Source organism: Ambystoma mexicanum, chromosome 14, assembly GCF_040938575.1.
Source record: "Ambystoma mexicanum isolate Mex_15411 chromosome 14, UKY_AmexF1_1, whole genome shotgun sequence".
Taxonomy (NCBI): Eukaryota; Metazoa; Chordata; class Amphibia; order Caudata; family Ambystomatidae; genus Ambystoma; species Ambystoma mexicanum.
The window spans coordinates 162,878,591-162,895,967 of record NC_090940.1 but is presented as its reverse complement, the minus strand read 5'-3'; the positions used below and the strand labels follow the sequence as shown (position 1 = coordinate 162,895,967).

At 45.6% G+C, this 17,377-nt stretch overlaps 1 protein-coding gene across 4 annotated transcripts in view; it reads right to left on the bottom strand.

Moving 5' to 3' along the window:
- Nucleotides 1-17,377, bottom strand: part of MAPKBP1 (mitogen-activated protein kinase binding protein 1) — a 787,404-nt gene that overhangs the window by 243,268 nt on the left and 526,759 nt on the right. For all 4 annotated transcript variants that reach the window (XM_069638801.1, XM_069638804.1, XM_069638802.1 and 1 more), the window contains 2 exons: nucleotides 15,551-15,676; nucleotides 13,835-13,905 (listed from right to left, as the gene is read on the bottom strand). In XM_069638801.1, the coding sequence (XP_069494902.1) occupies nucleotides 13,835-13,905; nucleotides 15,551-15,676 (197 nt within the window). The remainder of the gene's footprint in view (nucleotides 1-13,834; nucleotides 13,906-15,550; nucleotides 15,677-17,377) is intronic.

Here is a 17,377-nt window from a genome sequence, read left to right as displayed (position 1 = left end):
GAGATATCTAAGATAAGGAATACGTCGGAGGACACAATCCCTTCGAAATACGATTACGGTGTGTAATGTATCTCTTCTGGAGCTTGTGGATCTGCTTAGATCACATGCTCTGCATAGATTAGCGAGCAGTGTCTGGAGCAGGTGGGAGGTGAGAAGATACAGCAGCAAAGATGTTTAGGACCGCTTGTCCCACCTGCAAATCTGCTTTAGAGGGTCAATGCAGTAATGTTGGACGGAAGGCCATGTAGCAAGTTTCCAAATAGCGTCTAGAGCAGCGGTATTCAAACTGTGGGATGCAACACTCGGGGGGGGGGGGGGGGCGCGCAGCCTCATGTCCAGGGGGGGAGGGGGCGGGGTCACACCCACAGTCTGAATTACAAAAAAGAAATACAAATTTAAGAGTTTTTTTTTACAATTCTAGAATCTAGACTGGAGTCTAGAGAATAGACAAAAGAAAACTGGTCTTCAGCATTCAATGAGTATTGTGTGTAATGGTACAATTTACTTGCAGACTGCTATCATCACATACAATATTCATTACATGCTGAGGACCAGATTAAGCATATAGTAGAATGGCCACAACATAGAGTATTGTAGCTCTTTACACTATTGGGCACTGGATCTTGCATGTTCTGTTAAAACATGACATTAGTTAAGTGTGTTACTTATAATGCAGACGATTTGAGGAGCACCATAAATAGGAGGGCGACTGCTGAGCAAGCTAAGGGATTTGCATCCGTAATAGGTCTTTCTACAGGATACGCACCTTCATATGCTTCATCAAACATTTAGGGCTTCCTGTTTTCTGTGTTTTATTATTTGAATTCTCAGGCTGACATTTTTTCAAAGCTTTAAAATAATTTGATATCTGCTTTGATAATTTTTCCATCACAAAAAATGGCTAACAAAACAAGCTTTGGCAAAGCCATTGTTAGCTCTTTTATAGCCATTAGTTTTTTTTCAACCACTGCCATGCATATGCTCAGGTACTCGCACGATTCGCAGCTGTCGCCATCGTATGGACAGGTACCACTGTTAAGGTAGCGCCTGCAAAGGCCCATCTCCTTTCCACACAAAAACCAAAACTGTGGGATTTATCACTACGTGTTTAACCAGGTCAGCTTAGGTTCGTAAAGACTGCATGTTAGTGCGTTGTAATTTATTCAATTAATTCAGTTAAAATATTCGTGAGTTTTATATTGTACCTTTACATTGCCAGCAGCCACTTCAGAAGGTTTTATATATCGGTGCTTTATAAATAGCCATATGGTGCCAAATGTTCATTTCATAGCACAGGGTACTTGCTCTCCAAGTGTCGTATGTGCACAATAGGTTTAGTGGGGCGCTTTCCATTGAAATAAGGGAGCACTGTTGATCACAATTAGGTGCAACTTTAATTTCTCCCAAGATTTCAAAAGGGAAACCTGCTCAGGCACAACACTATTCATCAGGTGGCTTTTGCTGAAGACAAGAAAGACTTGTTAATAAGCTGTGCAGTTTAGTGATGGGTGGCAAGAGTGGTAAAAAGGGTTAATTTTAAGAAGTCTGCTTTAAAATGCAGCATTTTAACCCATTATTTAAAAAAGATTCCCAGGGGGAGAACGCCCCCAAACCCTTCTGTACTCCCCTTGATTGGTTCGGGCTCCCCCTCTACGCTCAGTCACTATGGGATATCTGAGGGCAATATTTATGCCCCTCCACTTAAAAAAAAAAAAAATCACCAACCGCCGCTGGCCCTAGGACATTGCTGGGAGCAGAGATATTTTACTGGGAGCAGGGTGTGGCGACGGTGCACAATACTTCATAGCCATTTGGACTTGCTGTCCATTTGCCATTTTTGGTGGGTTCCGGCCTGTGCACATTTTGCTCAGGGGGGCCCAGGGCAAAAACGTTTGAAGAACTCTGGTCTAGAGGGACGTTTGCAATGAAAGCCAAGGTAGTGCCTGTACCTCTGGTAGAGAGCTATGGGGGTGAAAGGTAATACTTTCTTGGATAGGGAATAGCAGAGCTGTATGCACTTGACTATCCATCTGGAGATGGCATTCTTTGATATGTGATCGCCTTCTCTTCCAGGTGCTATGGAAACAAAGAGTTGGTCTATTTTCCTTAGAGGTTTAGTTTTGTTCACATAGTACAATACCACCCGCCGTACATCCAGTGTATGGAGGATTCTTTCTGCTGAGTTAAATGGATTTTGAAAGAAAGTAGGAAGTTCCATGGTTTGATTTACATGGAACTTTGAAATGAACTTAGTTGAGAACCGAGGATGCGTTCGGAGGACAACCTTGTCCTTGTGTATAATGAAAAAAGGGTCTTGTACGGACAAAGCCTGTAGCTCACAGGCTCGTCTTATGGAGGCGGTAGCTACTAGAAATGCCGTTTTGTAAGTCGGATGATTTAGGCTGGCCTTGTGCATATGCTCAAAGCGTGGACCCATGAGCTTGGAGAGCACAACATTGAGATCCCATCCCGGGTGAGGGTTGGAAATGGAGGGGTATAGCCTCTTTACCCCTTCCATGAATGCCTAATAACATGGACTTTCCACCAGGACACCTTGTTCTGTAAGTGGTGTAAGCTGACAGGGCCGTCAGATGCACTTTGATGAAATACTAGGCCAGAGTCTCGTAGGTAAAGCATGTAGTGTAGAATGTTAGATGGAGAACATTCTGTTGGGTTTAGTGTTTGTGACGTGCACCATCCAACATCTCTGTGGAAGATTTAAATGGCCAAACTGACTTCAGGAGCCAAGCTGCCAAGAGGGCACGGGTGGAGGGATGCTCCCTTGTGCTGTGCAAGCATGTTGTAGGGGAGCTTGATTGGGTCGCACATCGCCAGTTTCAGCAGATGTGGAAATGAGGGTTGTCTCGCCCACATAGGAGCAACCAGGATTAGAGTTACTTGTTCCTGGTGCATCTTGTGTACTATCTTGCTGAGGAGTGGTGTCAGGGGTAAGCGTAAGCAAATTTCTGTGAGGTGAGGTTCTGCCCCTTTTATCTCCTCTTTGAAAATTGGAATTGACCCCAAGACTAGGACTGTCTGCCCCGAGTAGCCTGAGGAATGTTGAGCACCCGGACCCCAAAACCTCCTAGAGTTGAGTTTGGGGAGCCATGTTGAATATAGGGCTCGTTTGTCAACTGTCCAAGGGATTTGAGAGTGTGGTATTCCTCTTTAGCACTCTTAAGGGCGTCTTCAACGGCCTTCCCAAATAACACATTTGGCTCCACCGGCATGTTTAAGAGGGTTGCCCGATTCTCTAACTTAAACCCAGATTGTCTGAGCCAGACGTGGCGCTTGGTGAGCGTACCCCTCTGCTATGCTGCGTCCTGCATTATCTGCCGCATCAAGGTTGTTCTTCAGTATGCAGTTTGATATCTGCTTGCCTTCTGAGAGTCTTTAACAATTGCGCCTTTAGTGGTTCTGGGACGGCTTCTATTTGGCGTTCCAGGTCATCCCATTTGAGCAGCCAAAACTAGCTAAAAGCAGTGTTGGCAATTCTGGTCTGGTATGCTGCAGAGGAGGTGACTTTCCTCCGATGGTCTGAATAGTTTCTCTATTCTGGGGTTGACTGCCCTTGAGAGACTAGGCACCAGCAGGGATGGCTGGCTGGCTGCGTCTTGGACAGACTGTAGGAGTGGAATAAACTGGGTGGTGGACCTTTTGTCCCCCAGAATGTCTTCCACAAAGTCCTTGTCGACCTGTGCCTCCTGAGTGTCGATATTAAAATAGTGTGCCGCCTTTAGTAGCAGTTCATTGTACTGTAGTTTCCACAGGCAAATCTGCTACCAGCTGGTCCTGGCGGTCTGGCAACTGGATCACGTAAATGTCATCATAGAATTGGTCTTGGCTATAAAGGTCCCCTTGAGACCCTGAGGGGTCAGGCATAATACAAGTCCTGAGAGGGGTCTTGGTAGGTCGAGGCCGAGGTGCCTAGAGCAGAGGTGCTAGGCTGTGGCTCAAGCCGATACCTTTTGGCGAGGGGCTGCTGTGCTGTGGCCCCTGGCTGTGAGGCATCTTTGAGGGTAGACAGTTGGTCTGGCATCAGTCCATAAAGTCTACGAAACTTGACAGCCTCAAGATTTTATTGGACTGTACAGGTGTGTACTCGCATGAAGGTGGGAAGCCTGACAGGATAGGGGTGGCCTGGTAGGGAGTTTGGTCTTTGTGGTGCCTAGCCCGTGACAGAGTCTAAAGGCGGGACAAATGCAGCCTGCATGGTTTTTGGGGACAAAGGCGTCAAAATTTGGAATTTTTCCCGGGGACCATGCTTTAAGCAGGGAAGCAGTGACATGTTTCTTAATTAGTTCATGGATTTTCTGTGTTTTCTTGGGGTAGGGGGGGGGGGGGGGGTAACGCCCGAAACGCCTTTCGCTGCCTGTTCTCCGGCACATGAAAGGAGGGCCTTTTTATGTGCGATGTCCGAATCAACTTGGTTTCGGAGGCCTGTCATGAGGCGCAAGCATACACGATGGCCAAGAGAACAATGAATAACCCAAGGCTTTCTCCTTGAACACCACATGGGCTTCGATGCTAGACTGTACAGTCAAGAGTCAGCCGTGGGGTATGTTCTTATTGACTTTGTGCTTGTGTGTGGTTATAGGTCAAAGTTGCGACTCAAAAGGGTCGAGTCAATTCGACCAAAAAAAGTGTTTTCTGGTGTAAAAACACTTTTTACCTATACTAAAACAAAAAAAAAATACATTTAAAAAAAAAAAATTCAATCCTTTTGTTTTCGGTCTAATTGACTCGACCCTTTTGTCATTCGACTCTTGAGTCGAAACTCTGACCGGACACCCTTGTGTGTGCTGGGTGTCTTCATCACTGAGCTGCCGTCCTGCTTCTTGGAGACGTGGCCCACACATGGGGTTCAGAAGAACCCTTCTCATCTTCGGCGCCACTCAGGACCCCAATACTGTGTTCGCTGGAGTCTTCCATCGCATCGATGGAGGCTTCGGCCTGCATGGCGTGAGGGGGGCAAGCGTTTGGTCCGCCAATCCTTTAAGGTTTTCAGCCCAAAAAAGTTTACAGGATTCACAAACTTTTTTGGGGCGATCCCTTGGGAGACGGTTGCACACTCTGTGCATGTCTTTCCACAGGACTTTTCGGTCAGTGGCAGGCAGGGCAAAATTTAAAGGGAGTTTTGTCAATTATTGTTTACAAGGGCAGATTGACGAGAAAAGGGAAGGGGATGACAGAATAGACATTCTCTACAGAGGTCAGTATGAATAATCCTCACCCCTCACTCCCTACTGTAATGGGCTGAGCCCAAACAGGCCTGTGTAGGTTACGTCTGGTCATCACTCAGTCAGTCGTCGACGAGGTTGTTTGACGAAAACGGCCAAACAGTCTGTTAGCCATTCGGCAAAGCGAACAATAAGGGAAAGAGTCTACAATTAAACTTTCAACTAATTAAAGATGTCAGCCTGGAAAAGAACTCTGCGTTTGTGATTGACTTCGATGGCGGAAAAAAAACAATCTGAGGGACCTCGACACGTGAAGGAGCATGGGTACAGTACACGTCACACTAGGGATAGTATTACTAACACACCCTGTTGACATCAGTTTGAGTTTCGAAAACAAATCTTGTAATACTCTGACTTCCAATAAATGTTGGACTATGCAGAGGATGTGATCTGAGCAGATGCACAAGCTCCACAAAAATATATATACACATGCATACATACGTACACGTGCATTTGAATGGTGCATGTATGGTGTGAGTGCACGTGATGTGTAAATGAGGATGCAGTGTGCGTGAACATGTTAATGTTGTGGGTGCGCGGCGAGTGAATGGCTGGGTATGAATGTGGTTGTGTGTGAGGCGCTGTGGGGGCCAAGTGGTGGGCATGACTTACTAGTCATCTATGATAAAGCAATCATGTGTTATGTGCCTAGACTGGCCTACATTGATGCAGCCAGTTTGGACATGTTTTCTTATTGGTATTTTAAATGATATAGCCAACAGGAGCATTTTCTTACGTGGGGGTACTGTCATATTGGTAGAGCCAGCTTGAAAAGGATTTTTATATAGTATCATTACTGGCATTATGTGCAAAGCAAACATGAGTTTGTTCTTCGCATATATTTGTGCAGCCAGCATGGAAATATACGGGCACAGCAACATCCACATGTTTTCTATACTGGCTGTAGTGTGGGGAAAGGCATCATGAAAGTGCATTGGGAAATGCTCCTCTGTGCTGTTGATGACTTGCATCTTGGAGTTTTGACAGAGTTACCCTTCAAAACAGATTGCAAACAGTATGTTTTTTTTACTCAATTTTTCACAGAAAGTGCGCTGTATAATGCACCATATTAACTTCAAAACATTAACAAAATTGGTTAGGTCTCTATGGCTATGCTCTGCTACTCTTGCATATTTGTGGCAAATATTTCACCCATCAATTAAAAAAGAAATTCACCCATCACCACTGGTGGCTGGTCATTTGGGTGCCAGGGGTGAGGCAAAGCCCCCTTGTTTCTACGCTATGTGAACGATTTAAGTTTTGATTAAAAAACATACTTCCATCTTTCAGGCCAGGGTGGTGCAGCAGCTAACCAATAGTCCCCCTAGGGGTGGAACCATGAGAGTGGAACTGTCGGGGAGGACTCCCCTCTTGGGGATAGGGACATGCACCCGGTGACCCACTTACCCAATCCCTTACTGTCCCCCACTTCAGTATGCCCACTGACATCCAAGGACACCCCTTTTGACACCCAGATCTTATACTGTGGCAGCAGGAGGGTTTTAAGTACTGAGCAGAGGAAGAAGTCTCGAGGGTTATGAAGAATCTAGAATATACTGAGAAGAGGATGCCCCAAGGAGGAATGAAGAGTACCTCCCAGAACCGCATGGGGGGATTCAGGAAGACTCCATTAAAACCGACTAAGGACTGGCAAGTGCGTCATGCCCAGCTGGGAGAGGCAACAGGTTTAGAAACCATTCTGAGACGGATTTTCGAATCCTGTCGGCAAACCAGAAACATAGGAAGAAGGACACCAGCAAGCCATTCAGGGAGACCTTGTTGGGTATGACAGGAGCCGACTCAGCCCAGCCGAGAGAGGCAGTGGCATGACCATAGGGAGGTGGGCTGTGTGGCTCGACAATGATGCAGAGACTGCAAGAAGCTGCAGAGCCGATGTGGAACGTCCAGGGCACAGCGAAGTCATGTGAAGCAGAAGAGACACCGACCCCAGTCCTAGGAAGAACCAGAAATGTGCCAAGAGCCCGGAGAAGGCAACGGGAGGCACGGGCGGATCGGTAGGGTGGTAAGAGGGTCTCTGCTTCGCCCCTGGTTAACTCGTGATAAAATGAACATTGTTAAATCGTGTCACTGAGCCACATAGTGAAGATTAGTGCATCCGAGGAAAGTACCACCCTTGGCAGTGGCATAGATAAGTCCACTGACAACCAGAGAAGGGTCTGAGTCCCCAACGTCAGTGAAGTAGACATCCGAAGAAATCACAGTGGTGGAGATGGGTCCACTGAAACCCAGACAAGCATTTCAGACTTTGCTAATATCGCAAGAGAGTGCCCAAACAAACATCAAGTTGAAAGCTATGGAAAAGATCAGACACCAGGAGAAGCAAGTCATTCTCCTGGAGAAGAAACTGAAACCCTTTGAATATACTCAAGAGATACCAAGGGAAGGGAGTCGTTCCCCTTAGCTTTGCTGTGAACTACATTAGAGTGTGCAGGAGAAGGGAGTTCTTCCCTCTGGACCACGAGGAGTTGTACAAAGGTTTTGTTGAAACCACAAGCCAAGGGAACAAAGTCATCCCCCCTGGTGTCCTTTCACAAAACATTTTGGAATTATTCTTTAGTTGTAGTGTAAGGGATAAAAGTAGGTTGTGACAGGACGGTGAGGTTTGATTTTGATGCACATTCTGACAGATCCTTTAGTATTAGCTTGAGGGAGGGAAACCCCTCTAAGAAAATGGGGCCAGTGAGCGTTTAACCATAAGTCTTATAGCAACCACCATGCCATCTTTGTGTCTGCTTCCTTAAACGCCCTTACACTGGCCATTCCCCTATTGAATGTTGCATGCGTTATATATATTGTACTTTAAACCACCTCCTCCACCACCACCACCACCACCACCAATGCGTGAAATCATGTGTTCGCAAAACCTGTTTGGACACCCATCACTTCACTGGAAGAGGAGCTAGCATGGGCCCCATGCTTTAGAACATGGTATACCAACCTAAAGAGACCACAGAACCCCAAAATACAATTCCAAGAAAGTGTTACAAGGCACAGACAATTAACCAATACCAGAACTTCACTAATAAAACCCCAATGAGGGAGACCTAAAAACAGGGAATTTTTAATTTGCAAAGAGGACACAAACGCAAAAGGGGAATAACCTATCAGAGGGCCTTGAAAAACACTCAACCCTCTCTGCACAATCTAAATAAAAAGAAGTTGGTAACGTGCAGAGAGGGGGAGAAACTGAGAAAGCAGACATGCATGCCGAGACTCACCTGACACAAGGGGAGATTGCTGAACCTGGAGAGGTTGGAGGAACGCCTGCAAGTCTGGAGAAACCCAAAGCCTGGGAGAGACCGGTTGTGAAGGGTGGGAATCTCAAGGGCCAGGAACAAAAAATTGTGAATACTGAAAAACCATCTACTTGAACGAAGTACATGCTGTGAGGCTACAGTGAATTTTTAGAAGAACCAGAGGCTGAAACCTGCGAGGTCTTCTGAGGATTGTGAAATCAAGAAGGCAAATGCTGTCATATTAATATTGTGTCACTGCTCGAACTTATTTCGGATGTTAAAAGAGATACTATCTTCTGTGAAGATAAATAGGTTGTACTGTTAAGAGAAAGACACTTCAGAGGTTGAACCCTCAAAGACAAACAGGTCATCTGGGAACCAGGTTTGACTATGTACTACAGGTTAACCAAAGGATCGTCATTCACTCGCCAGGAGTTTCTCTACCATAGTAAACAATGGGAGAGATATACAAACCTCTGCTTCGCTGAGTGAGAAACTGGTTCCAATACTGTGGTTGCCCCCCAAATTTTATAATAGACCCCATGTTAACGGTTTTGGCTCAAGAGCTTAGGATGATGTGTTGTAGGGTGAACTCCTGCATTATGCAATCTCTGGATGCCAAAACTTTGTTCGCCGTATCTGACGGCAACTAAGCACTGCATGCACGCAAGGCAACTGTAGACTCCGTGGGGGAGGAGGGGACGATGCAGATTCAGAGGAAATGCTGAAACCAAGGTATGCTGCAAATTGGTTTTGATGCCAGTAAGATTCATTTAATACAGAACGGTTACAGTTGGGGCAAGATTTGGACTAGTGCCATACTTTTTTTTAACCACATGTTCATGGTTTACGGTGCTCCCACCTCTGTTTGATACATGCACGGATGAGCAAAACGGTTTCTTTTACAATAGCGTAGCCTTGAGGCTTTCATTCCAGTTGTGACTGCCGGTTTAGCCAAGGTAGCAACGATCAATCTGGTTTCATCTAGTGTTTGTGGCAGGTCAGAAGGACGCAGAGGAAATTTTCACCATATCTTTTTTATGGAGTAAGGACCATCTTTCCCCATCAATATGGGTTGTTCCCTACCTATTTTACCAAGTCGCTAGTCAGTGAATGTCCAAAAGGAGTGGGTCTGTTGTCCAAAAGTAATCCTAACTGTCCCCATCACTAGTTTAATCAACTCTGGTCAAGAGAAGGACGCCATTCTCCGGATGGGTGTGCTTTTGCATTGGTCTTCTCTTTTATAGTTCGTTTTAATATCCAGGTTTTAAATAGTGTAAGTGTCTTCCAATGTGAATGCTGACACAAGGGTGGCAATTTTGTTAGCATAGACTTATTGAACAAAAGAATCCCTTTCTATCCCCATCTTCTAAGAGGGGTTTCCCTGCCTCAAAGAAATACTAAAAGGGTCTGTCATAATGTCCGTCGAAATGAATAGCCACTGTTCTGTGTCATGACCTACTTCTGTCCCTTACACAACAACCAAAGATTAAGTCAACAGGAAGTACCTTCTACAGGAGAAGAACTCCCTTCTCCTGGTGTTTGGGAGGTATTTCAAGCAATGTTCTTTAGCAAAAAGGATGCAATGCCCTCTGCAAAAGGATGCCATGGGGAATGACTCCCTGCCCCTGGCTTGTGGCTCCAACAAATCCTGTGCACCAGTCACTTTTGGAACCAGGAGAATGACTCCCTTCTCATGGTGTGTGGTATCCAAATATTGTTCACACAAAAGCAAGGGGGAATGTCTCCCTTTCCCTGGCGTCTCTTGATCAAAAAGGCTTTCAGCTTCTTCAACTTTCAGGCCCAAGAGAAGGACTCCCTTCTCCTGGTATTGGTTCACACCAGTGGTCGAAGTGTACAAAAAGACGTAGTGGAACTATGCTCCCTGCTGGCCTGCACCCACTCCCCACAAAACCCCATCATACCCCTGCCCACACACAATACAAACCCCCAAACATATGCACTTGCTGTTTGAGGGAACATTCAGTGTAGTGCACTGAAATTTCAAGTTTCATCTTTTTCCTACACTTATTTTAAAACAAAACCATTGCGGAACGTTCTCTTTTTTTTTAATTTAAAAAAAGTAGAGGAGCACTGCTCCCAACCGCTCCCGCTCACTTTGACCACTGGTTCACACACACTAGAATGTAGTTCACACAAAAGCCCGGAAGGGGGGGGGTACCTTGACTCCCTTTCCCTTGGCGTCTCTTGATCAAAAAGGCTTTCACCATCTTCAAATTTCAGAACCAGAAAGTCCCAAATTCTTTTCAGGGCCTCCGTGGACTTCTCCCCACCACTGCAGCGAGAATACGTTTCCTTGGATGCTTAGTATAGTTTTGTTGGGGCGCCAGACTATTCTCTGGTGGTCAGTGCGTTTGTTGCTGTGACTGCAACAAGGAAGTGTCCTTCCTAAAGGGCCAGCGGAGAGCATTTCGATCCTGTATCTCTTCCACCCACATGACCCCTCCAGGTCTCCCGTACTTCCCATTCGCTTCTTCGGTACTTTGATATGCCACTGGGGCTTCCTGGGACTGGGGCGTGTCTTTCCAGGCTGCTCCACATGGCTTCTGCGGCACCATGGCAGCTCCACGCTCTAGTGGTCTGCTCGGCTCCCTTCCTGCTTTGTGTTTGGGTCTGCTTCAGCTGGACCCAAGGAGAAGTCCCTCAGCGCTTCGCTGGCGTCCTCTGCTCTTTGCGATCCCTGGTCAGCAGACAGGGTTTGAAACTCCTGTTCTGGATGCCTTTCGCAACTGGGCTTGACAAAATAGTATTTCCTTTATACAATGTTGACAGTCCCGTCCTGGCGGAATGGCAGTCCTTTGTTCTCAATGGATTGATCTTTTTGCATCTACTGGGCTGCCTCGTAGCAGTACTAGCACAGTTAGAAATCTTCAGGTCTTCTGTGCTCTTCTTTGTCCCGGTACTTTCTATAGGGGCCGTTTCTCCTACACTACAGAAATACATGGGTCTAATCTGAAGGAAGTGGTTTGATATGGAAGGTGGGGGTTTAGGGAAGGTTGGGGTGTGACATTGGCCAACGGGCTATACGCTAGGTAATCGTCCTTATCCACAGAGGGAGAATCCCTCCCCCATGAGGGCCTCCTGCATTAGGCCACCCCTAGGGGGAATACTGGGATAGAGGCTGCACCTCCCTACACTCATGGGAAAGGGCCCCTTGGGAAGAAGCAAATCACCACAATAGTCTCTTGTTATCCTTTGTATCAGTTCCTGTAACTCTTTTAAGGGACTGGTAGTCTTTCTCTCCTCTTTAAGTCTGGGTTTTCCTTGCCCTAGTGCAAATCTTTTGCTCCGTTTTAGAGAGTTCTGAATATGTTTGTACCGTGCCTTCCCCCTGGGGGCTTTGGCTTTGCAAATAATTATAGTTTTTTCCTGGTATGGACTTTCTTGTACAATGTTTATCCTAAGGACCTCACTGGTCTTTGGTTCACAGTTATCTCTCCATTATGTTCCAATTTGTTTCTTGAATAACAGGCTATTTTCCCTTCTTCCAAGATAGTGATACTCCAATTATATTTCTCTCACTCTTTAATGTGATCAAGAGAAGCATAAAAACTGCACAGTTCAAAGCTCATCAACTTGGTTTTTATGCTTTCGTCATATGCACTGGGACGAGTTTCTCAGATTCTATAATGAGTCACTGTTTGCTTCCTTGTAGTCCTAATCTCCCTGTTACCTTCAGTATTGCAGGGTAACGTTTCTGGTGCCTGCAGATACTGGGGACCTTCTACTTCCTTCAATTTGCTTCCTGGTTCGCTTTCTGCGCCGTCCCTTTTGTGCAAGTCGCTCTCCTTCACGGCTTCTCGATACTACTATGGGTAACCAGTCTGTTAGTTGCTTCCTCCGTGGGATGGCGTCGGCGTCATAGAATGGGCAGCCTGCCCACCATGAATACTTCGTGGTCACACCAAAACCAAGCTTTCCGCTCCAGTCATCTTGGCTTCTCATACACGCCGGACTTCTAGCGCTTCCTTCTCCTGCATCGCAGCAGTTCTGAACTTCGCGGGCTGTGGGATCTGCTTTGGGTGTTCTACGCACACATGACCTCCTCTGTAAGCATCTGCCTCCTCTCCTTCGTTCTTCCTCCTCTTCCCTGGTTGTGGCCTCCCTTTTCAACGCACTCGTCGCAGATAACTGGCGATTTTGATTTAAAGGGACAGATTCACTTTCTCTCTGGTAACGGCAAACATTAACTTCCTCTTCATCCTACTCTTGGAACTTGTAATTATTTTGTGTATTATATAGTCCCATATATGACATGTGAAAGGCATCAGGGAGTTCATGGGAATAGGAGTCCTTGTTCTCAAAGGGGGTGTCTCTCCCGGTGAGGTCCCACTTTCACGACCTCTATGGAGGGTTTTGTGGAGCAGGCTTCCCTCCCTAGCCTCACAGGGTGACTGCCCCTTGGAGAGAAGAGACACATTCCCTTGATTCATCAAGTCTTACACCTTGATTCGTACCAGTATTAGAGACAGAAAAGAATAGACCAAGTGCAAACTCTGCTTCCAGTCAGGAGGTTGCATCCTTTCCAGGCTTGCAGGTATCCATTCACGGTTGGCTGCCACATATAAACTTTCCCAGCCTACTTCCAGAGGAAACACTAAGGATGTGAATCCCATCCAAGAATCCCAGGTAACCTATGTCCACACCATCCAGATATGGCCTGGGGCTGCTGCTATCCAACTATCTGGGCAGGCAGTGGCCAGGACCATGACAACATACATTGTATATTTCCTTTAAAACAAAAAGGAACAAGGTTTAGCCAAAGAACTCCCTGTATTTCTAACAGAGCCCCCCTCCCCCACCGCCACTGAAGCATGCCTGTGGATAAAACCAGCTAAATCTCAATGATAATATTTTGCCATCGACCAATGGAGCCAACAGCTAACCATGCAGCATGTCTCACACAGAGACAGGATTTATTTGGGAAATCTTACACAGTTCGCTCTACTAGTGCTTGGATTAGGACTTGATAAACTATTCGGGGGGAGGGGGAGAAATACATTTAGGGCCCGTCAGAGTCAGTTTAGGACTTGCACCCTCATGCATTCTAGTTGTTTGGCTACTTACACAAAGACATTCCATTAGTAGAAATAAAAAAATGAATAAGGCATGAAGTGATGCATGTTTAACAAGTGTGTGGCTCAAGAAAGCTGCAATGTTGTCATTGCTCCCATGACTTTCTATACTGCAACTGTTCAACAATTGAGGCTTTTCCTGCAGCCTACACAGCTCATTGCATCACTAAGAGCTTGTGAACAAAATATCTGAGAATGTGAACTCTGCTCACTGCAGAATCCACCCATCAATAAAAGTTACCTTCTGAGCAGTTCGGAAATAGATACTCTTATCTGCTCCACAGCTGATCAAACGCACTTTTCCATCATTATCTGAAAGAGATGAAGGGACAAACACTAGTACAACAACTCTGCTAGTAAAGCAATTTCCATCAATTCTTATAATTTCTTTGGATCTATAAAGGACACGTATATTAATCTGTGAGAAAAATGAGTAACTTCTAATTGCACTTTCCATTAAAAAGAACATTTTAAAACATTTCATATCTGAATACTTAATGATCAAATAGAATTATTTATTTACCGGAAGTAAATCGGATTACATGGTCAGATTCTCCTGCATTCCAGTGCATTTAGGAGTGACTGTTCAGTTGCACTGCAGTGAACTTTTTAGATGTGGCTCAACTATAGAGGTCTATAGCCCCTTTAAAAAAAGTATAAAATACTACAAACAAGGAATGCATTAACAGACATCCCAACACAATCTACTAGTAATGGCTGTCTGGCATAGACAACTCTGCTAACTTCGTACACCCAATCTGAATCCCGCACACAAATGTCAATTTGTTTAGGTCCCATGTAATACGGGTACTGCCCTTTGGTAGATAAGAATTAGTGTGATATATAACACTATAATTACTAAAGCCAGACGGCTCCACTCATTCCAAACCCAGCAACATGGACCACCTTAAAGGACCACTTTGCCAAATGGCATTGCATTGCTAAATAAAACATGGCAATCCAACTTTTAAAACTAAGTTTTTTTCTGACACCATCCACAGGTTCCTCAACATTTTCAGCTTTTATACTTCAACAAGAGATTCTAAAATGGGCCATCTAATGGTGCAGGCAAAGTATGCACCCAATGCAATAATGGCTTCAGTCTTGCAAGCTCCATAATATTACAAAGCCTCAATACTGCTCCAATACACAAAGGAATAACATCTGTATGGCTATAAAAGATTGAATAACTTCAATTCAGTGGTGGAGAGGATTGGCAAGTTGCTTGGTCCCATAACTCCACCCTACTCAAGGCGGCCAGGAGGGATTTCACACAGACATCAGTGCAAAATCTTCTACTGAACCAGAGGATGACATGAACCAAGTTCTATTGTTGACCACCTTTTCTTCATTTGAGGATCCTACAGCAGATAAGAAACCGTAGATCTAGATCAAGAATAAATAACATCTACCATCTACAGTGCAAGGTAGGGTCTATTACAACCATAATTAACTATGAGCAGCATCTGGCATTGTAGTAACGCCCCCAAAAAATAAAACGGGAAACCAACACTAGATTAACAGAAAGCACAACATTAGCAGACCACCAGGCATACAGTGATGCTGGCAACAGCAAAACCATAGTCTCGGGAGGATGGCTCAGGTGCAACGCGCTCGCCTTGGAAGCAAGCTGACACGGAGCAACATAGGTTAGATCCCCGGGTCTGTGCTTAGAAACCTCTGGGTATTAAGCGCGTAATAAATAACCTATTATATATACTGCAAGAGGTTCAAGCAGAAGGGGATGGGGATGTTGAAAAGGAAGGAAGCCATGGTACAAAAAGATGGAGTAATGGAGTGGGGAAATAGTGAAGGAAATGGCTGCTGAAATAAGCCAACGCAAAGGAAAAATCAGCAACATGTAAAAACAAACTTGTGCAGAACTAGAAAAGTAGCACCCAGAGTTCATACAGGTAGGGTTGTTACTACAGCAGTACATAAATCAGTCACATCTCACCTGCAAATTTGACAGCAGTGATTGAGGATGAATGCTCGTCCAGTGTCTGCTGCAGGCTGTAGTCCTTCCCAGCATCCAGAACATGAATCAGTCTGTCCCGACTGGCAGATGCCAGCAGATTCAACCCTGCCACACAAAAAGACGGGAAAGGTGTTCATGTCAATATATTTCCTTTCAAGAGTGGTTGGCGAGTTGTTTATCATGCATCTTTATTTCCCCAAACTCAAAAGAAAAGTACAGAAAAGAGCCAAAGACATTAGCTGCTTAGCTTTGCCTTATTGAAACGTACGTCACTCTTGCAGTTCCTCAATAGTGCTCTGCATTCTTGTTAAAATAAATGTTCCCCTTCCCAGCAGCTGATACTGTGGTAAAAATCTAGTATTACAAACTTCTGAATAGTCGATCATTTAGCGCAGAGGAGTGAACACAAAAAGCTTCCTACACCAATACATCTTGTTAATGTTTTTGCTGCTGCTATTTGGATAGAGCTAGTTAGAAATAACAGAAAAGCAGCAGAAGCAATCAGTTTTTAAAATTCAGAAAACATCTGGAGCGACTGCTGATTTCCAGGACACCCACGGCGCATGTATAAGGTGCCCAAGCTACGTGTGGCAATTCCAGGAACTTCCGTAAGGAAAGTCTGGGCAGACATTAAAAAAGGAATCTCTGGAATCTGTTCCCCAAATTTAGGAGGGCGATGAAGTCTAGAAAAAAAAAAAAAAAAGGGAAGTGTGGATATCATTCACTGCACATCTCTATCGTGGCCAAGGAATCACGCTGCTCCTCTCCTTATTGTGAAGATATGGAAGACCGTTCCCTGAAGTCAATGGGCCTCATTACAAATTTGCTGGTAAGTTAACGGCACTGTTGTTACCAGACCGGCAAACTATGAGGTCTGCGAGCAGGTGCCTTCCCCCCCCCGCCACGTCTGACCTGGCGGGCGGAACGGCACCCGCTCGCAGTCCCCGACAAATGCACCGGTACCATTCATGAATGGTGCCGGTGCATCTGTCCTCCCCATTCCCATTGAGTTCAATGGGACTCAAATGGGAATGGGGAGTAATATTTTCCGACGCCCGGAATGGGCAATTACCGGATCTGTAATGCCCGGTAACTGCCCATTCACGGGCGCTGGAAAATTAGTTTACCGGCACGGCTACCGCCAACGTCGTAATGACCCCCAATGTGCAAACAGATCCACAGTGAGGTCTAGGTTAGAGACCCCGCTTTTTGGAGGAAAAAGCATGAGACAAAAAACCTTAAGCCAAAAGTCATCCGTCAGACTAGACATCAGGGACCCCGGTCACTGCTAGACACCAGCTCCTCCTATACATCCAAAGAGTGCACACCACAATCACATGCTCAAAGGCCAGGGCCACAAGTCCAGGATCAATGCCTGCATACCAGACAAAAACCCTCTTGAGGCTGCACCTAGCATGCAAATGCCTAGTGTATAAGTCAGATTCCTAAGTTTCTTCTTGGTCAGGATGCCACAAAAGCCACGTGAAGTGCTGCCTGTAAGTGGTATAAATGGGGATTCCCTCAGAGTCCCAAACATTAACCAAAACCTCATGCCTTGTGGAAAGGAGGGAAGAGAGGCGATTCTTGGGCATTATACAGAACTACTCTCAACTAGATCAATCCTGCCTGAGACATCAAACCCTCAATTCCTTTTAGAACCCAGAAGAGACTGAACACTGATACAATGCCTCGGAAGCGGTTATGTAAGCCCCATGCTTTTTCTCACTATTGCTTGAAGACTCCATGTCCACCCTGGTTTGGCAGCTGCGGTTGCACTAGAGCCGCAGTGTGATCTAAACACCATAG